The sequence below is a fragment of the Lucilia cuprina genome, chromosome 5 (assembly GCF_022045245.1).
Source record: "Lucilia cuprina isolate Lc7/37 chromosome 5, ASM2204524v1, whole genome shotgun sequence".
Taxonomy (NCBI): domain Eukaryota; kingdom Metazoa; phylum Arthropoda; class Insecta; order Diptera; family Calliphoridae; genus Lucilia; species Lucilia cuprina.
This window is the reverse complement of record NC_060953.1, coordinates 64,652,411-64,674,669: the sequence shown is the minus strand read 5'-3', so window position 1 is coordinate 64,674,669 and position 22,259 is coordinate 64,652,411. Positions and strand designations below refer to the sequence as shown.

General features: G+C 29.0%; 1 protein-coding gene across 2 annotated transcripts; it reads right to left on the bottom strand.

Moving 5' to 3' along the window:
• Positions 1-411: 411 nt before the first annotated feature.
• LOC111677091 (acetyl-coenzyme A synthetase) lies at positions 412-22,251 on the bottom strand. Of its 2 annotated transcripts, XM_023438146.2 has the most exons (6): positions 22,070-22,251; positions 21,606-21,966; positions 4,447-5,185; positions 4,229-4,383; positions 3,994-4,162; positions 412-3,925 (listed from the first exon to the last, which is right to left on the bottom strand). In XM_023438146.2, exons 2-6 carry the CDS (start codon positions 21,914-21,916, stop codon positions 3,287-3,289), a joined length of 2,013 nt encoding a protein of 670 aa, XP_023293914.2. In that variant the 5' UTR covers positions 21,917-21,966; positions 22,070-22,251; the 3' UTR covers positions 412-3,286. The 2 variants fall into 2 exon arrangements, with proteins under 2 accessions (XP_023293914.2, XP_046807584.1); XM_046951628.1 differs by lacking the exons at positions 21,606-21,966; positions 22,070-22,251 and adding an exon at positions 11,554-11,573.
• Between the last annotated feature and the right edge of the window lie 8 nt (positions 22,252-22,259).

Below are 22,259 nucleotides of genomic sequence, written 5' to 3'. Positions count from 1 at the left end.
ACTCAGAGATTCTGAGCAGATCATTATACTTTACGGTGGGTTAAGCACTAAAATATTTGGGTGTTACAAACATCAGCACAAACGCATAGTACTTGTTTAAGTTACAATATGAGATTTTACTTCTAAAATAATCGTAGGCATCATAATGTCATATATGTATGTTTGATTCTTGTCGCTATTGTTGTTTACATAACCCCCGTGTTACTCCGAAATACATTTTTTAAATAGTCATAAATATCTTGATAATGCAATAGCAGAGATAGTTTTACGAACCCAGAAATTAAACTATAGAAATTTTACCAAAATCGTGTAATACATATTTGACCATCCTAAGTCTACTGACAGTTACAAACTCGAAGTTCTGAAACATTGCAAATTATTTAAAATAATTTTCTTAAAATCATACTGTTATATATTTTATATTATATCTTTATTAACTTTCAATACATATTTTTTATAATTTCAACAATAATACATTTATATATATTCATATATAATATTTAGCCTTTTTTTCATTATATGTAATTTCATTTTCTTCATTATACACTTCATATTACACTTGTACATTTAAACCATGAATGAGTTTAAGTCTAGTTCACTATTTTTTTTAAGAGTGATTTATTTATTTTAGTTAATTCACATTTAATTTAAACAATTAATACTTTATTTACTTTCAAGTTAAAGTAATAACTTAAAATTTATTTAACATATAATATTTTAAATATAATAATAATGATATGTATTCGTTGCTGGAAGTCTTAATTTAGTTCCTTTTTTTTGCCTTTTGAGCCAATACTAATAAAATAATACTTAATAAAAGCAATTTGTTTTAAGTAAATACTTAAATGATTGAGTTTAATCAAAATCGTTTAATTAATGATATGTTTTATTGAATATATTAGTTTTTTTTTTTTGTAAAATTATAAACTTACATACATTTTCGAACTGTTTTTAATATATATTGTTTTTACTTCATTGCACCTACCTGTTGTTGAAATATTTCCCAGTAGACTTGTGTCCAAATTCCAGGCAGTTTTCAGTTATCTTATGACACATTTCATTACCCATTTTCTAACTAAATATTAATATCCTTATAAAACTTGTTAATAACTTAAAGCTATTTATTTAAAAATATTAAACTCTTGAGATCCAAAAATATTCCTTTTTTTAAAAAGCCACATTGTAAATAATTAAACTTTTGTCAAAGCATACGAGAGAAACTTTACTGTTACACTGTTTAATTACAAAAAATATTTAAAAGTGAAAGTGAATTAATTCAAATAACATCAGTGTATGTAATGAAACTTTACACAAAAATCTTCAATTTAAAGATGCAATCCATTTTTGTTCTTAATAAATATTTCGAAAATCTGAACATAATTTAAATTCAAACAGTATTAAATGAAGAAAACTGTTCAAAACTAACAGAATTTAAAAATCTATAAGATATATATATTACACTCGACTGAAATACGTCATGGTTATATATAAAACAACAACGAGATTACAGGATTATTTTTGCGAATTTTTATCTATGTCTGTTAACCAAAAAGTATCATGGGACGGGTAAATAAAGGTCAGCAATTTGAAATGTGAAACTTTTTGATGTTTTATGACATCCTTGGTTATTACGATCCGTAAAATGTCTTATCAAGTTTTGTTTTTAAAAAATGGGGTTTCATTGTTAAAAACTGTTCGACATGTTCTGAATTTATACTATTAGCACCATCTAATGTTTACAATCTCAAGCGCTTGACTGATTCCACATTATTTATGTAATCAAATCAATTACATATTTGTAGTTCATTCTTAAAAGATCTTAACTATATTAAGCATTTCAAAATCTCAACAAACATGTCCAAATAAATAAGAAAATTTTACATGACTTGAATTTAAGCACAGCATTTATAGTATAAACTATGATATAGAACTGTGAATATCCTAAATATTAATAAACTACTCGTACTACAAAAAGTAGACAGTGGGATCAATTACAAAATAAATCTTAAGTTGCAAACATGTTAAAGACTATTTTCATTCAAACACAAAACTTGTAAAGATAAAGAAGAGTAAAGCTTTGACTATATCGAGAAGTCAAACACATCTCTTCCATTACTTAATCAAGTTTTGTACTCCTGAAACTTTTGTTGTGAAGCATTTATTATGTAATATACCCCACTGTGCAGTAATTTTTTGGTCTATTATATCGATGACAAATTAAGTGTAGATTAATTGCTAAATTTACTCAACGAACAAAAATCAGTGCCAGTGTGCATAAGAAACGAAATAAACAAACAACAATTTTATAAAAAAATACTATAAAATTTTGTAAACAAAAACCAATGGCAACACCTACTAATTAATCGAATAAAATTAACAACAACAACATGAACTAATTTAATGTTTTTTTATATATATATTTTTTAATAGAATATAGTTTTAAGATTTTATTAAATATTTAAAATCATTTTGTGTACTTATGACTTAACATTAAGATAAAAAGTATATAAAAAATATTTAAATTTTTATTATATTTAAAATAAAAATTTTGTTAACATATTACTTGGTAATAAACTAAAATAAACCAAAACGCAAAAAAGGAAAAGTTTAACAAACAGAAATAAAGAAAAACTTACTTAAAAAAAAAACATTAACTACTGGACTAAAAACAAAAATTACATGCATCTACAAGATACAAGTTACAAATTACATTAAAATAATCATTTACAAACATATTAACTAAACCTACACAAACTCTTTCATCTAAAACAAAAAAGAAATATTAAATATATATAAAATTATTTTAATAAATTAAATCACAACTTCAAAATGTTATACAAACAAAAATTATATTAAAAACATTAGAGAATGTGCAATATACAGTTAGTTAAATAGTTTTAAGGTTAGGGTTTTTGGATCTGATTGGAATTATTGGTTGTGGTTTTGTGTATGTGCAGTACTTAAACATTAAAAATAATTTTGTTTTAAGGCAAATCATTAACTTAAAGTAAAACTTAAACAACTAAAATGAATCATAGAGATTTACAGAGAACTAACAGAAGAAGAAGAAGTAAAACGTAAAGTATAAGAAAAACTCTCCATACAGAGTTGCAATTTTTATGCTAAAAGTTTTCATTTTGTTTTTACTTAAAGTTTGTGAGTGGCCTTTTGCTGCTGCAGCTTTTTGTTTAGTGTGTATATATTGTATGTTGCCTCCGGTTGGTTGTTTTCTATATATGTTGTTGGTTGATTTGGTTTACTGGAATGCATGTAGACTTAAGCAAACTTACTTGGCTTCTTGGGGACGGTTGGCAAACAATTGTTCGACAATACTTTCATCAGCCAAAGTGGAAGTATCACCCACATTACGATCATTAACCGCTACTTTACGCAACACACGACGCATAATCTTACCCGAACGAGTTTTGGGCAAACCGGGAGCATGTTGCACCACATCGGGCATAGCGAAGGGACCAATACGTTCACGTACCAACTTTTTCAACTCAGAAACCAATTTGGGGTCGAACTTTTCATTTTCATTGGTGGTAATGAAACAATACAGACACTGACCTTTAACGGCATGAGGTCTGGCTACTACGGCAGACTCGGCTACACGGGGATGTTCGGTAAGTACTGATTCTACTTCAGCTGTGGACATAAGATGTCCCGAAACATTTAACATATCATCAACACGTCCGGTAATCCACAAATAGCCATCGGCATCACGACGAGCACCATCACCGGTACAATAGTAACCGGGGAATTTTGAGAAATAGGTTTCTTCATAACGTTCATGGTTATTGAATAGGGTGCGCATCATGCCGGGCCACGGTTGTGAAAATACCAAATAGCCTTCGCCTTCACCTTTGATTTCAATGCCACTTTCATCCAACAATGTGGGTTTAACACCAAAGAAGGGGAAGGACTATAGAGACAAGAAGGTGAAAGTTAAGATTTTATTGCCTTAAAGTTACTCTGTATGTAAGAACTTACAGCTGAGCCGGGTTTCATGGGAGTGCAGCCGGGTAAGGGGGTAATAACATGACCACCAGTTTCTGTTTGCCAGAATGTATCCACAATAGAACATCTTTCCTTGCCTACATAGCGATAATACCATAACCAGGCTTCGGGATTAATGGGTTCACCAACACTGCCCAAAACTCTGCAATACAAATAATTACAATTTTTAATAATTTATTATTATCAATATATAAATTTTCCAACTTACTTCAAATGTTGTAATTTATGCTTCAACACTGGTCCATCGCCAAATTTCATAAGAGCTCTAATAGCCGTAGGGGCAGTGTAGAATTGGGTAACCTTATACTTGTCAATAACCGACCAATAACGATCATTGTCAGGATAGAAGGGAGTACCCTCAAACTGCAAATACAATTTCAATTAATATTAATTAAAAACTTCGATTTCTCAATTGATAAAACTTACAATAACCGAAGAAGCACCATTGGCCAAAGGACCATACACCACATAGGTGTGACCAGTAATCCAGCCAACATCAGCAGTGCACCAGTAAACATCACCCGGCTTATAATCAAATACAATTTTAAATGTGGTGGCAGCATACAATAAATAACCACCTGTTGTATGCAAAACACCCTTGGGCTTACCAGTCGAACCACTGGTATACAACATAAACAAAGGATCTTCAGCATCCATCCATTCGGGATAACAGGCAGGTTCCTTGTCTTCCATTTCTTCGTGCCACCAGAAATCACGATCATCAGTCCAGGGTATATCCTCTTCAACGTGATTCTCTTGACAGGCAGTTACTCTCTTCAAATGCGAAACAACTATACATTTCTCTACAGTATGACCCATATCTTCGGCCTTCTGTAAAGCTATATCACACAAAGCTTTCAGGTACAAAGGTTTCTCACCACGCCAAGCGCCATCAGCAGTAATTAAGATTTTTGCCTTACAATCAAACATACGTTCGGCCAATGAGTCCGATGAAAAACCGGCAAAAACAATGGAATGTACGGCACCTATACGGGCACAAGCCAACATGGCTATGGGCAGCTCTAAAATCATCGGCATATAAATGGAAACACGATCACCCTTTTTGACACCATGATCCTTTAAAACATTGGCAAAACGGCAGACTTCTTCCAAAAGTTTGCGGTAGGTAAGACCACGAGAATAGTCATCGGGATGATTGCCTTCCCTGTAATATAACCAAAGAAAAAATAACATTTAAAAAAGATAAACGTTATACGGTGCTACTAATTAAGCAATAATTTAGTTATTTAGTAATTTAAACATCCTGTATCTATAGCTTTATCTTAATTATGACATTTAAGTAGATTTCATGTTTTAAGTAGATACTTAAACTGCTAATTATCATACAACTAGATCACCCAGGTTTACTTGACAACAATTATAAAGCTTTTGCTTTGCACCAAGCAACAATAAAACAATAATACAACAGAAATTTTTTCAATTAATTTACATGCATATTTATGCATTTTTTTATAATAGAACAATGGCAAATGGAAAACTGAACCTCCTTATAGAATTACCAACAAATAACAGTTCCATAAAATTTATAAATTTTAATATATTCACAAACACAAAATTCCGTTTGCGTTTGTTTCTTTATATAACCCTACATTGAACTAGAAGTATTAATTTTAGTTAATCAAAATGTTTTCTATATGGCGAGAAAATATAAAATTTAGTTCAAGCTAAAAAAGCAAGATCAGAACATGATCATTAGATATAACTTTGATAAAACTAATTTTTTTGTCTATGCATTTTAAGACTTTAGTGACATTGACATACTCTTGGTCAACACCTATTCTATTTGTTCTGTTATGTTTTTAAAAACTTTTTCTATTAATTTAATTTATTATAAATATTTGTATAACAAATACAAGTCGTGACTTTTGCAGACAGCTTGATTTTTTAATATATACTATTAAAATGTTTTTGCAAACTTTCCATTCTAGGGGTTAAACATGAAAATATAATAATATACAATTCTATTTAAAGTGTTTAATAACTTAATCAATATATTTATACTCAAAAGCGGAAATTAAATTTTTCCTTAACTTTGCTCTAGAACAACTTTTTCATTTTAGACAATAGAAAGAAAGCAAACTCGTGCTGCGATTAGTGAAAGTAAAACAATACTGCAATGTCATTTTAAATTGTGATTACACAATTAAACAATTAACATTAGATTTTTTAGTTAAATTTTTAGTATATTCGTTTACATAAAAAGTGACAACAATTTACAGAAATGCTGTAATGAACTTCCTGACAAAGTGACTGACAAAGGTTTAGTGCCGTTACTGATTCCTTGGGAATATATATGTATGCCAAAGTGGCCTTTGATTTTTATGCATTTAAGGCATTTCAAAAGATAAACGATGTTGTTCTCATTTTGGACTTTTAAATACTGTATTTGATCAGAAAGTTTGACAACACTTGTTCTTGAAAGTCATGGAAATTAATTCAGTTGATGTATCCCACAGAGTCTCCCACAAAACTTTCTGCTTGTCAAAGGCTTATGTAGAAAGAATTGATTGCTATTCCCTTTATAACTTCCCCCGAGGGCATACAACTTTTTATTGTTCATTCTACACCTTAATGATATTGCAATTTTGTTGTATAATACTTTGGAAAGTTCCTCAGGTTAGCCGGGAACTGAAGAACTCATTCGGAAGAGTTCTTCTGCCGATTGATTGGGTTCTTTCGGGTAGAACGTGGTGGCTGTGGTTGAAATCCATATCTCAGAATGTGGAGGACTACATTAAATCTATTTGGTAAAGGCTCACCTTCAGTTCTCTCTTTCGGTTGGGAAATTGTCTTGTCACCACAAAATGTGATACCATGGTTAGAAATTGAACCGTTATACACTCAATGAAATATACTCCAAAAAATTTTTTTTGTTCTAAAAATAGGTCGATGTTGCGGAATCAACAGTGGCCAATGTGATTGTGTGTGTAATGCATCAAAGATTTTTTTATTAGGACCGGAACTAAGTGGATGACCCCAAACCAAGCTGTGCATTTTGTTGGAAGGAGGATAGAGGGAGTAGTGTTTATGGACATTCGTTTTAAACTAACTTACATTGTAGGTGACAAGAAAGACTTCTGGGGGAAGTTTATTTCCCCTTAAGAACGAATTCTCCCTGTAATGCATTGCGCGATTCAATGGCCTTCAAACAAATATGGGCGTGTTCTTGATACATTAAGAATACAAAAAAGTGAAACATACTACACATTGAGACAGTCCTCCAATAAGTCAATAGATTTGAATTTCCTACTGTCACCATTAAGTACCTTCGCGATCTCCGCGGTCGAGTGGCCAAAATATAAACTTTGAAGCACCGTTGCACATAAGAGAGTTGTATTCCATTTTAGGGCGAATATAAGCAGTGTATAGTAAGAAGATCAGATGGAGTGAAGTAGGTCTTGTTTCGATTTAAAAAAGCCTCAAGTGTCTCCGTTTTTTTAATTCAAAATAAGACCTACTTCACTCCATCTGATCTTTATACTATCTACAAAACTTATTTACCTATATTCGACCTAAAATGGACTCTTTAAACATGTGTGTAGTCCAGCGAAAATCATACCGCATTCTCATGTCCACAACTGACCAAGAGTTTCTGATTCCTTAATATTTACATCAGCCATAACTATTGATGAAGCAACATGATCTGTCGTGCGTTAAGATACAACATTGGATTTTACGAACGTCGAAATCAACTCTATTAGCATGAACCCATTCAGAAATTTCTACTAGATATAGCTCATGCATCTTTTGTCTCATTCTCATCAGAAATATCATCATAATTAGATCTTGTCCAGTAATATTAAAAATGTTGTAATTGTTAAACAGTTTAGATAAAACTACATTTGAAAAAAAAAAAACATATAAATATAAATATAAAAAATTTTAAACAAAATAATTAAAAAAAACTGAAAGCAAATATTATTTATCTCACTCAAAACTAAATAACATTAATAAAATAAACCAGAAACCAAATAAACACTTAACTAAAAAAACCTAAAAAAGTGCAAACTCATGCTCATTTCTTCAAACATTTTAATGAATTTATTTATACTCATTTTGCAAACTGTAAACAAAATCTTCACGAGATTTTTGACACGTCAGTTCAGAGGTTGTCAGAACTACTAATAAATTTTAATTTATCTTTTTAAATCCAATAGTATCCAATAGTATATTTTTTGACAATTCTTATCATAGATTGTCCCCCAAATTAAGTAATTGTTGTATCACAGTTATGGAATTCCGAACACAATAACTTTTTTCCTAAGCTACATGCTCTTGAAATGATGAATATAATGCCCAAGATAACAGAGAGAGAGAGAAAATCTTTTCTATTATGCAAATACGAATTAATTCGTAGAATTTCTTTACACGTGTCATTCTTATTCGTCGAAATACGCATGTACAGTGTAGAGCAAAATGTAAACAAAATTAAAATGTAATTAAAAAAACGCGTTACGAAAAATAAACAGTGAGAGGAATATTAATTAGTTTATATTTAGGCAGTAAACAAAAACATGACAAGCCCACTTTTTTTTGGTATAAATCAATAACTACAATATGAAATTGTATGCTTTTCAAGGAATAACTAGATAATGAGTGAACGATTTCGAAGAGATATAGACGTCCAGGCGCTATCTCCCACTAACTATGAAATCGTTGTTCATGTTCAAGTATGTATTAAAAATGAGCTGTTCAATTTTGAATAGTTCACAAAGACCTATTAGGTCAATTACAATGGTTCTACGAGTTTAATGCAGGGTATCAAGAGTTCATAACTACCGACTATAACACAATACTATCAAGTATATTTACATTATTTCTTATTTCTATTTGAAATTCCTCACTTTCTGATGATTTATAGGCTTTTTGCCGATTGAAACACTTGAAAACAATTTCAATAATTGTTTATTTTTAAAAATCAGTTCAGTGTTTGATTGACCTGATATTTAAAATAGTGTCTATAAAAAAATTAGAACAACAAAATTAATTATTTAAATTTAAAACATTAAAATTCATATAAGATAAATATAAACAAATCTACAATTTGTTTCCCAAAAAAAATTCCATTGCTAATATTCAAATATTATTCAAAATTTAAAGAAAAAATGGTAAAAAATACAACAAATAAGAAACAGAATAAAAAATATATTGAAATTCCAAAAAAATATATAATAAAAACAAAATTTGCAAAAGAATGCGCAATAAGATTTTCTTAAATAAAACACATGTTCAAAAAAAAGCTAATAAAAAGGTTATAATATAATATTTGTAAAAGAAATCTTTAAAAAAAATATAATTCACGTGTGGGTCTAAGGAGAGAATGCTAAAGAATTAAATTTTGTTTTCAAAAATAAAAGAAGCAAATAAATAATTAATACTTTTGTAAATAACGTTTTCAGAATCTAAATTGAGGGCTATGCACTTAAAATTCTTTATGGATGTTGTTATATTTTGCTTGTAATGCCAATTAAAGACTTAAAAAAACTAATGTTGGGTTTCAATCAGCTGATTTAAAATTTCAGAATAAAAAGTCATATATTTAGTACATGAAAACTGATCATGTTTGGATGTCATTTAGAGGCAAGTTTGAGTTTTCGATCACCAGAAATTTCATTAACAATCTTTGTAAGAAAAATCCTATGACAATCTTTGTAAGAAAAATCCTATGACAATTGGAGCTCACTCCAGAGTAGGGTTCTATAAATCGACTTTCGAATAATAGGACAATCGACCTTTTGTTGAAAAAAGTCGAAGTCGACTATTTTCTTCCAAAAATGTCGAAAAGTCGACTTTGTAAATAAAAGTAGAAAAAAATCGAAAAGTCGAAAAATATCGGAAAAAGTCGAAAACTTGAAAATAGTAGAAAAAAGTAAAAAATCAAAAAAAGTGGAAAAAATTCAAAAACTCTAAAATATTTGGAAAACTGCGAATAAAGTCGAAAATAGTCAAAAAGTCGGAAAAAGTCGACTATTTATAAAATACTAAAAGTCGACATTTAACTAAAAAAATATCGAAAAAAACAAATAATAAATAATAATTGCCTTTGTTTAATACAGTACTGTATGTCTGCAGATAAATAATTTCTTATGCTATGTTCCCACGGCAAGTAGTATTACATAATTCGCGCTCTTACTATCACTTTTGTGTACTAAAGTGTTCGTAATTCTGCAAACGATACCTTACTCAGCTTCAGTATGAGGCTAAAACTAAAAAACTAAGGATGAAATCGAACTTTAAGAAATGCTCAATACTCAATTGAAAAATGAAAACGATCAATTTGAGAATGTTGTAGCCATTTGCCAAAATGATTAGGAAAGCTTATCGCTAATCATTCCCGATTTGGCTTTGGTCCCACATTCGTTCTGTTCATGAAAACTAGAAAACCGATAGAATGTTGAATGAAGATTTTAAGTCTCAGTTGATCTTTTATCTTTGACCAATGACGATATAGATGTGATCAATCAAAAGTCTATGATAACCGCTAATCATTTCTCCGATTTGGTTTTGGTCTCACACTCATAAAGAGCCCAGAAAATGGAAGCTACTCGTGCTGATCACGAACACTGACAGTCAGTGGAATATTGTATGAATATCCAGGCGGATCTTCTATCTTAGACCAATGATAATATAGATGTGACCAATCGAAAGTTTATGTATATACAATTCCCATAATGATGGATCCAATAATACCAACATTGTAATGAAATCTAGGTTTTATAAAATTCAAAAATGGAAGATCATTAAATACGAAAAGTTTAGGGCAAATGTAATTCATTCTGTAATTGAAGATTATATTGCAAATAAAAGAGCATACTTTACGAATAATTGTATCGTGTGAACATAGTATTAGAAACTTTTACACAATAACACAATTTATAAATTATGCAAATAAAAGTGCTAATAATTTAAATAAATCTTTACAACTTTTTATTTACACATGATTAGATAAATTAGATAAAAATTTAATAAAATTTTTAAAAATTTTTTGCCTAAAATTTAAACTACAATGTAAGAAAAACGAAAACAATTTAAAATTTTGTTTTCTAAAATGTGGCAAAATTTCTATTAATTTAACTAATTTAAATTTAATAAACTAAACACTTAATAGATGGCGATTTATAAAATCATATTAAATATTATTAAAATGTATTCATTATCATAGAATAATATTATCAAATTATAAATGATTGGCAAAAAATTTACATATGTATGTATGTATAGTACGTATGGCAAACACACTTATGAAAATCTACCTTTTATTTAGTGTTGTTCTTTTTTCAAACTATTAGAGAGTCACGCGATCAATTTTGCCAATCGCCTGATAACAACGGCCAATTAGAGAGTAGAGTTGGTCTGCATAAATCTAACATACGATATTAAACAGCTGTTAAATGCTGATGCCCGCAACAACAATTTGATTTAGAAAACAAAAACCAAAAGATTCTCTCTCAAAAGAAAACATTTGACATTTTCTGTAATCATAAACACAGTGATAAATAAAATTAAACGTACACACTTATGTTATCTGCTAAAGATCCATTAAAAACTTGACAAGATTGCCGGTATTACTTGGTTGCTAATATGGTGTGAGTAATATTATTGGGCTTTAACTAAATTAAAAATAAATACAATTAACAAAACTTTCCTCTACTCATATTTGTTTTTTGAAATAAAATCTAGCGATAACAAAAATACTCACACAATATGGTCCCACTTATGAAGGGCTCTCTTTTTTCTTTAGCTTTTTCTCTTCACAACAACATTTGTAACAAAAACAATTAAAAACATATGATACGATCATGTTTTAAAGAAATATTATAGATTTATACGATGGTTGTTAATTTTTATTTATTATTTAATTATTTATGTTTATTTTTAAACAAATGTATGTATGTATTTTAGCCTGCACACGACTGAAAGTTGAATATTAAAATTTTCCTAAAAAAAGTTTGGAATTTTTTTCTTTTTAAGGTGATATACCGATATGGCGAGAGTATTCTATTGAAGGTGATAATAATCATTAATTGATATTTTTGTCAAGACACTTGAAATTTTGCTGGGTCATAAATATTAGAATTTTTATTTTATAAAAGAAAATATTATAATTTCTGTTTTGTTTTCAAGTTAAATATTTAGAAATCTGAAGTACTAGAAGCTATAGTCTAATCTATATACAATTAAGGAAATCTTTTGAAGTTTTCCAATACTTAAGAAATATTCCTTTTTGATTATCTTGAAAATAAACTTTAAATACAAGCTTTTTTAATGACATTCAATAATATTTTATTAAATAATTGTATTTATTTAGAAAATTTTATTGCAATAGCCAGACTGTCTATATGCATTAAATAGATGATTCAAACGAAAATTTTTATATTCTTGATAACAAAATAAATTATTTTTAAAATCATACCATTAAATCAAATCACATGTTTAGATTTTAATTTTACTTAGTAACGGTGTGCTGCATCATCTCATTGACTAAAAGTTCAAGTTTGAAATGCGTTTTCTAATTGCTTAATACTAACAAGTTTGAACCTGATTGCGACCCTCTAACCTCAATAACATAAACATAATAGCCGGGACAACACTTTAAAATCATACTATGTCATATATTCATCTAATAACTAAACTGATTATTATCATAAATCTTTAATTTTATTTTTTTGCCAATTGAAATTTTTCAAGATAAGCTAATTTGGAAAAAAACACAACTATTTAAAACAGAAATCAGACCATTAAGTTATACAATCTCAAAAATATAAGAAAATCACTTCACGGGAATATTTATTATCAGTATAAAATATTTAACACGCCCTCGTATATTTACTTAGACGCTTTAAATTGGAAGACAAGTGTATGCTTTTTTCTATTTATCATTTCGAGAGCTTAATTATTACCTAAAGTTTACTCGTGTTTTTTTTTTTCTTAGTCCGAAAATAATGGCAACAACATAGAAACAATAGTTTTTTTACCATAACAATTCATAAACACACTGGAAATGATAAGCAGTAGCTGCTGGGTTATAAATTAGTAAATTTTTCCAAAACAAAACCCAACAAGAGTAGTTAAGATCTATATATTGTTATAGGAGATATTTGTAGATATGAACAATTGTTGGTAGCCAACCAGACAGATAGATAACAACATGTTATGCACAATACTTTTAGAGTTAAAAACAAATAGTAAAGAACAGACATGGAAAGTTTAGTACATTAGAAACTTTTGATGGGGAAAAATAACACGGTACCTCCTGACATTTCCTGCTTAATAATCTATTAGAAATTTATTGCTTCGTATAAGTAGTCTGGTCTATAGCCTAATCTGCAGTCTAGACTATAGTTTGTTTTAAGACTAGTCTATAGTCTAGTCTATAGTGTAGTCTATAGTCTAGTCTATAGTCTAGTCTATAGTCTAGTCTAGTCTATAGTCTAGTCTATAGTCTAGTCTATAGTCTAGTCTATAGTATAGTCTATAGTCTAGTCTATAGTCTAGTCTATAGTCTAGTCTATAGTCTATAGCCTAGCCTATAGTCTAGTCTATAGTCTAGTCTATAGTATAGTCTATAGTCTAGTCCTAGACTAGTGTATAGTCTAGTCTATAGTCTAGTCTATAGTCTAGTCTATAGTCTAGTCTAGTCATTAGTCTATAGTCTAGTCTATAGTCTAGTCTATAGTCTAGTCTATAGTCTAGTCTATAGTCTAGTCTATAGTCTAGTCTATAGTCTAGTCTATAGTCTAGTCTATACTATAGTCTATAGTCTAGTCTATAGTCTAGTCTATAGTCTAGTCTATAGTCTAGTAGTCTATAGTCTAGTCTATAGTCTAGTCTATAGTCTAGTCTATAGTCTATTCTAGTCTATAGTCTAGTCTATAGTCTAGTCTATAGTCTAGTCTATAGTCTATAGTCTATAGTCTAGTCTATAGTCTAGTCTATAGTCTAGTCTATAGTCTAGTCTATAGTCTAGTCTATAGTCTAGTCTATAGTCTAGTCTAGTCTAGTCTATAGTCTAGTCTATAGTCTAGTCTATAGTCTAGTCTATAGTCTAGTCTATAGTCTAGTCTATAGTCTAGTCTATAGTCTAGTCTATAGTCTAGTCTATAGTCTAGTCTATAGTCTAGTCTATAGTCTAGTCTATAGTCTAGTCTATAGTCTAGTCTATAGTCTAGTCTATAGTCTAGTCTATAGTCTAGTCTATAGTCTAGTCTATAGTCTAGTCTATAGTCTAGTCTATAGTCTAGTCTATAGTCTAGTCTAGTCTAGTCTATAGTCTAGTCTATAGTCTAGTCTATAGTCTAGTCTATAGTCTAGTAGTCTATAGTTAGTCTAGTCTATAGTCTATAGTCTAGTCTATAGTCTAGTCTATAGTCTAGTCTATAGTCTAGTCTATAGTCTAGTCTATAGTCTAGTCTATAGTCTAGTCTATAGTCTAGTCTATAGTCTAGTCTATAGTCTAGTCTATAGTCTAGTCTATAGTCTGTCTATAGTCTAGTCTATAGTCTAGTCTATAGTCTAGTCTATAGTCTAGTCTATAGTTTAGTCTATAGTCTAGTCTATAGTCTAGTCTATAGTCTAGTCTATAGTCTAGTCTATAGTCTACTCTATAGTCTACTCTATAGTCTAGTCTATAGTCTAGTATATAGTCTAGTCTATAGTCTAGTCTATAGTCTTGTCTATAGTCTAGTCTATAGTCTAGTCTATAGTCTAGTCTATAGTCTAGTCTATAGTCTAGTCTATAGTCTAGTCTATAGTCTAGTCTATAGTCTAGTCTATAGCCTAGTCTATAGTCTAGTCTATAGTCTAGTCTATAGTCTAGTCTATAGTCTAGTATATAGTCTAGTCTATAGCCTAGTCTATAGTCTAGTCTATAGTCTAGTCTATACTCTAGTCTAGTCTATAGCCTAATCTAAGTCTAAAGTCTAGCCTGTAGCCTAATCTAAGTCTATAGTCTAGTCTGTAGCCTAATCTAAGTCTATAGTCTAGTCTATAGTCTAGTCTACAATCTACTCTTTAGTCTAGGTTATAATCTATACCATAGTGAAAACTATAATCTTGTCTATTGTATTAGTCTATATTATTATTGAAAGTATCATTTCAAAATTCCAATTGCACATACCTGACACCGAATGCCTATAAACCCGATAAAGTAGAAAGTGTAGTTAAAAATGTATGGTTATATTTATCATCATTACCCTAAATCAGCGAAAATAAAAGATGATACGATTCCATTTCATGTTTCATTAGCACTTGCGAAATTTTTAATCAAAATAAACTGAAGTAGTTATTATTTTATTTTTTGCTCAATTTCCCCGCTAATTTGTTACACAATTATTTATTTTGTTTTCAACGAAATCAACCAATCGCTGGTTCTCATAACAAATTATAGACAAGTGTGTAAACTCTTAATAAATAATTGATATTAACCATTTGGGAATTTGTTTATTTTTTAATATTTTTAGTTAAGTATTTGTGGAAATATTTTAAAATTATTTATTCTAATTAATTTTTGTAATGCAAATATTTCTTAAACTGAACCTTGTCTCTCAAAGTCATATTTTTGCTATAACTACGTCATTTTTTATTTCATTTCTTCAACGCAATATTTACTATTATTGACCAATTAGTAAACTTTCTTTGATAATGATTATCGTTACTTATTTCGTGTTTAAAAATATCTGGTCTATTTTATTTATCAAATAATGAAAGCAATAAACATATTGAGTCAGATTTGTTTTGGCTGGTTACTGCTGGCTTTTCCTTGTGATATTAATCACTCAGCAGTAGAATAAGTTTTTCTATAATTATTTTAAAATATTTTGAGGAAAAAGTACACGTTGTTTTAGGTAATTGCATCAGTTGCAAAAAATACATTTCATTTCTAGGATTTAGAATGAATTTCTTTACTATAAATAAACAATTGAAATGATTTAAGTAGATTGTTTTTATTTGGAAATTCTATTTTAACACCTTAAGAATAAATTTATGCCAATTGATTTAAATCATTGAAAACCAATTTTATTCTAAGGTTACGAATATAAATTAGGAGTTCACATCAACACAGTTGCAGCAATTCATTTTAAGTTCAACTTAATTTTAAAATTCTGTTTATTTAAACTAGTTTAAATCAAAACAAATCAAAGTTTAAATCAGCTGATATAAACTTTGATTTGTGAAGAGAAGCTTTGTAATCTATTTACTCTTAAAAATTTCGTACACAAATTTAGGAAAATTTTCTTGCAATTCATTTTATTTAAATTAAAATTTATAATGATGACATTTTTAAACAAAAATCAAAATAAATCTTATTCAAAATTTTAATTTGCAATGATGATAATTGAAAACAAAAAAAAAAAAACTAAAAATAATTTCAGTTTATGATAAGGAAGTAATGACATTTTAATTATTTAAGAAGACCTTTCCCTTTTAAATATCTGGCACGAGCCAAAATTTAGCTTATTTTTTAATATTATAAACTTTGAAAGTTAAAGCGCAATAACAATAGATAACTTCCAAGAAAAGAACATAAAAATGACATCTTGAGAATGACTTGAGATATTGGAATCTAACGGAAATAACATTCCTTCTATAACAAGCTTGTATTAAAATCATCACTTATTCAGGTCTTTTTCAGTATTTTCATAGTCAATTCTACTTCTTTTTCGCTTCTTTGGAAGTTTTTTTTCTTTTGCTGGGATATTTTTCATAAATTTAAGAATATTTTTATGAGGTCGGCCCACATAGTCAACAGAAGCTGAGAACACGAATTGAAACTTATTTTTTTTTAATAACGAGAGACTAATTTTGTTAACATTATTTAAACTTTCTACACCTGTACGTTATGTTCTGTAAGATCAACTTCAGTACATGAAGTTGATCTGAATCCAATTTCTACTCAGAATTTCTTCCAAAACAGTGTTTAACATTCCTATAGCTACTAACAATCTATGAGACCAATAACAAAGACAATAAATTTTGAATTCGGAGATAAGGCTGCTCTGAATCCGAATCTCAGAATGTTTTTAAGTCAGATTATCTCAAAGAAAAAGAAAAAAAATATATCAGAGTAATATCGACAGACGGGACTTAACGAATTTCAGAAACAAAGATATCTTCGCTCTATTATAAGGTCGCAAATGTGGCCTTAAATGATTAGTTTTTAAAATAAAAAATTGTCTCCAAAACCTGATTCTGAAGACCTGATTCTTTTGGAAAAATATATATTGATCTGTTTTATTAATTATCAAACCTTTTTTAATAATTCTGTTATTATTTTGGAGCTTAAAAAAGATTGAACTATGCTAACTCCGAATCTGTCCTCAGAATGTTTTTAATAACTTTCGGTAGATTGGATTTTCAAGATGCCTTTGCTCTGTAATATGGAAGAAGTATGTTGATACAGCAAATCGGTACTGATAAAAGTTTTAAAGTTTTTGAAGTATTTAGAAGATGGTTAAATATCAAAGTAGTTGCGATCTAAGGCGTCTTTGTAGTGGCAAAAAGTTTCCCGATGACAAAGACGTCCAGGAAGTTAATTTGTCATTATTTTACGATATTTTATCGGAGGTTCAAAACAGTTCTTGAGAAAGCTCATAGATCAAGTAAAGATTTAAAATGCAAAGAAAATTGTTGATGAATCGGGCAAGTCGACAGGTATTGGGATTAACACGAATTCCAGATTATTTAAACCGAAATTGAGTTGACAAAGAACAAAATATTATTATTTTCGATATCGAAAAGTATACGAAAGTTTATTCGATCACGTTAAGAGGTAATTCGGATCCAATCTTTTTTAAGAAATATAGCGTAATATTCTCTTTATGTTGCTATTGAAGTAGTCTGTGCAATAAAGATAAACAGAGGGAAAAAACCGGTAAAAAAAAGTACCGAAATTGATACAATCCGTTGTCAAAAGTGAGCTTAGCACGTTTGTTAACAATTTGTCACCTTCTGTTGTAATTTTGACAACGCAGTGTTTCATTGCAATAACATACCGTTGTAAAGTTCATAACACATTATTTATATATATCTTTTGTTGATTTGATAAAGTACATACTTTGACAACGGATGTTATAGAAAAATTAAAAAAGAATAAAATAACAAGCTTGTATAATGTTAAAACATATTTTTTCCCTCTGTGTACTTTTTTGAATAAGTGGTACTTTTCCTAACATAATTAAGTACTATTTTGTAACTTTTCATAAAGCTTTAGTTTTGTTTAAATGAAATTTTCCTATAAACAAAAAACTTTAAGCAAAGAAGTGCAAAAGTTTTGTTATAAATTCTATTAACATCGGGTTCAAGTACGTACTTTTCATAGCAAAAAAAGGTACTAAATATGCAAACAGAAAGAAATAATGCGAAGTAATGGTTTATAAAATTTGCATAAATATTTTTTAAGTCAAAAAAAAAAAAAAACAAAAATATTAAAAAATATTTAACACAACATTCTTTGTTTATTAATGTAGTTATTTGTAACAAAAATATTTGTTTTAAATTAATTAAAATTTTCTTTTTGAACTTTGTATTGAATAAATAATATTATTGCACAATTAGTATTTAGTAAAGTCTGTTTCAAAAAAAAAAAGGCCAATCAAAAGACCACATTAGACTACAACATTATTATGCATAAATCAATAAATATTTAAATTTTGTTGTATTTATTTTATAACTAAACAGACATAAGACTAACTGAAACTAAAAAAAATATTCAAAGTCATGGTCTTTTGTGGATTTTATAAACTTTTAAAATGCATTCAAACTGGTTTAGGTTTTTTTTTTAATTTCATAAGATTAACCAGTTAATCAATAACAGAATTTTAACTTAAAACAACAAACAAAAAACATTGACATCATGACCTGGTATTGTTTTAAATTTGTTTATTAAAGTAATTAAAATATAAAAATTTTTAAAAATATTATTTAATATTTCAGTTTGTAATACAAATTAAAATCAAAAAAAGACTTCCTTGTTTTATAATTTTTTGCTTTCCTTTATTCTTGATTTTTTGTTTTACTTTATATTTCTTTGAAAATACGAAATTTCTTTCATACAATGTCAATGATCTTTTAATTACATAATTAAAATACATTTATTTATTTCTGACCAAATAAATACAAAAAAATCAACTATAAATGTAAATATTTTTTTATTTGGTTCCTGTTTTTTTTCATTTTTTTTTCTATTATTTTGCTATAGTATTTCTTTCTGAAATATTCAATATTTTATTAGTGCGCAGGTCTTGAAAATACCCTTAAAAATATCATCCTTTACTTTCAACAATACACAACCTTGCCCACTATGAAATTTAGTTATTTTTGGAGGTTTTTTTTGTGTTTTGTACTTACAAATTATTTGTGGTATAATTAGTTTGTTAGGCAATTTGTCACCAAGCCAATAATTTGACGACCAGTGTCAGAGTTTTGATAACTAGACAAAAATTTTCTTGGAGAATTTTTAATATTTTGTTAAATTGTCTAAAATAAAAAGTCACAACTAAGGTCAATACTTTCAAGGTCCTTTATTTTTGTAAGTGGTTCCAGTTTGCACTAGTCTCATCTCCGAATTTTCAAAAAAAGAGTTGTACTCTCGTTATAACCACAACCAGGAATAAAAAGTTGAGTATTGAAAAATACCCCGGCACTTTCACGATATTTTCGATACTTTTTCTAACTTATAAACTTTTGATAAATAGTTCTAGTCTATACTATAGTTGTATAGTATATAATCAAGTCTATATACAAGGATTTTTCTCCCCATTCATAGTTCCTTTTTCTTTGGAAATCCGCTCTGAAGTCAAGTCAGGCGACCAATTGGGAAAAAATGAGTAACAAGAAAGAGTCGGAAAGACATCCTTAAATCAAGATATGACAATCTTGTCAAGAATGCTGCGAATGGCATCCGCCATAAACGCAATGGAGAAGATCATAAGATAATGGACGCCGTATCCAGCACGTCCAAAGCAGCAGCTGCAGAAGGTTGGAGAGAGCAAAACTACTCCAGGATTTGCAGCAGCCACAATCACAGTCAGTAGACCATTTAAGGATCACCTACTAATGCCACTGGTGAACGCTAAATGCAGGGTCTTTAAACATAAAGTAGCAGAATAAGGTGCTGTGAAATCTAAACTGACCGAGTTGATTCCGTTTTTTGACTCCGGTGAGATACATCGGAGTGATCAAATCATCAAATGTATCGCCAAGATTAGTGACGCATGGGAAGGCTTAAGATAATTCCTCCTGATAAGATCTCTGGCAGGCATCGGAATTTCTGAAGCGTCAGAATCCCAACATGAAGTATTGGTCCGTCATTCGCACCGAGCAAAGCGACGGCCACACATGTCTTATTCTTGCAATCACAGAATCAGGTTCTCGAGAAAGCAGGATACAAGTTCTTCTTTGGGATTAACGACTCTAAAGTAAAAGTGTCTGACTTAATCTGGGTGCGGTTATGCAGATAAGGTATCTAGTCTATTGTGTAGTCTATATTCTAGTCTATAGTCTAGTTTATAGTCTAATCTATAGTCTAGGCAAGACTATATCCTTTAGTCTAGTCTATAATCTAATCTATAGTCTAGTCAATAGTCTAGCTTACACTCTATTGTAAAGTTTAGTTTTTCTTCTACTCTATAGTCTAATCTATAGTCTAGTCTATAGTCTTGTCTATAGTTTAGCCCAAGTCTATTCTACAGTCTAGTCATTATTCTACTCTAAAGTCTAGTCTAAAAGTGTTTGTACTTTCAAAAATTTTATTACCACAATTGTGGTTAAAGGAAAAAATATAATTTCTGTAATGTCTTCAAGGAGCAATAAGGATATTTTTGCTATTTTAATTGTTCTTTAAAAGTTTATTAAAAGTTATCCTTTAAGAAAAGTGTAAACTGCTAAATTTGCAATACTTGCTAGAGAAATTTATGCAAGAAAAACAATCTTAATAATTCTTTAAAAGTTTAAAAAAAATAAAACATTTTTCTTTTTTAAAAGAAGTGTAAATCTACTACGTTTGCAATAGTTGCAACAGCAGTTTACTATAAAGCAAAAATGTTTCTTAGAGACTTTATTAAAATTCGTTCGTCCTTTCAAAATCAATTTATTTAACTACACGTTCAGTAATCATTGTAAGCTCCACCTTCCCCATTAAGTTTTCAAATAGCGTATAACAAATTCACCTACTAACGTCAATTGTTCTATTTCTATCTATCTTGTCATTTGTCAACTGCCAAGGAACATGTGTTTTTGTTGTTATTGTTTAACGTTAAGGGTTTAACAGTAAGAAGAAAAAACTGCATACTATGTATTTAAACTTTATACTATAAGTAAACTTGAACATTTGATTTCGTAACTCAAGAAGTCTTTTTTTTGTATATTTCATATGCTATATACCTATACAACTACACAAAATGTTCTTACTAATGACAAGAACAGTAAAAAAATCAATAATACTTAAAGAGAAGCATGTCCTTTTCGAACCAGAGCACATACACGAATATACAAACTGCGTCATTGAATTTTTTTTTTAAGCAGTAATTTAGATGTAAATCGGAAAATGGGGAAAAAATAATACTTACCAATAATAGGCTATAGTATCTCCTAAACCATTGCGTATATTACGATCTAATAGATTGTAGCAAATATTTGTGGAAGCACCTTCCATCCATTTAATGGAAATGGGTCCTTTCGTAATATCGAAATTGTATTGTAGAAATTTCTTTGGCTCGGCTGGTGTTTCCCAGTGAAATTGTTTGGCCACACGAGACCAGAATTCTTCGGGATTATCCAAAGATTCTTCATAGAACTTTTTATATTCTTCCATGCTTGATATGTAAGCATTTTGGCTAGTGGCCGGATTTGGATTGTAAATCGATTTTTCCGAAGGCATTTTTCTTTTATTTTTTTAAACTTCCTTTTTTTAAATGGATTTTTTCTTTACTAAAAATTTAAATGTTCATAACAAAAATTTGTATTTTTTGTATTAAATTTTAACAGTTTTTATTTTCAAATAAATTAATTAAAAGGTTTCTAACGTTTTTACCAGCTTTTAATAATTTTTAGCTATTTATTTATGTTTTCTTTAGAACGTCTCAACCCACTGAATAACTCTCACATACTAAATGTCTCTGTTTGCACAAAATGTTTATACCACAACTTTCAACTCATATCGAAATCATTTCATATGGTGTGTTATTTTATTTAATGTATATTTTTCTGCTGAGTAACTCAAA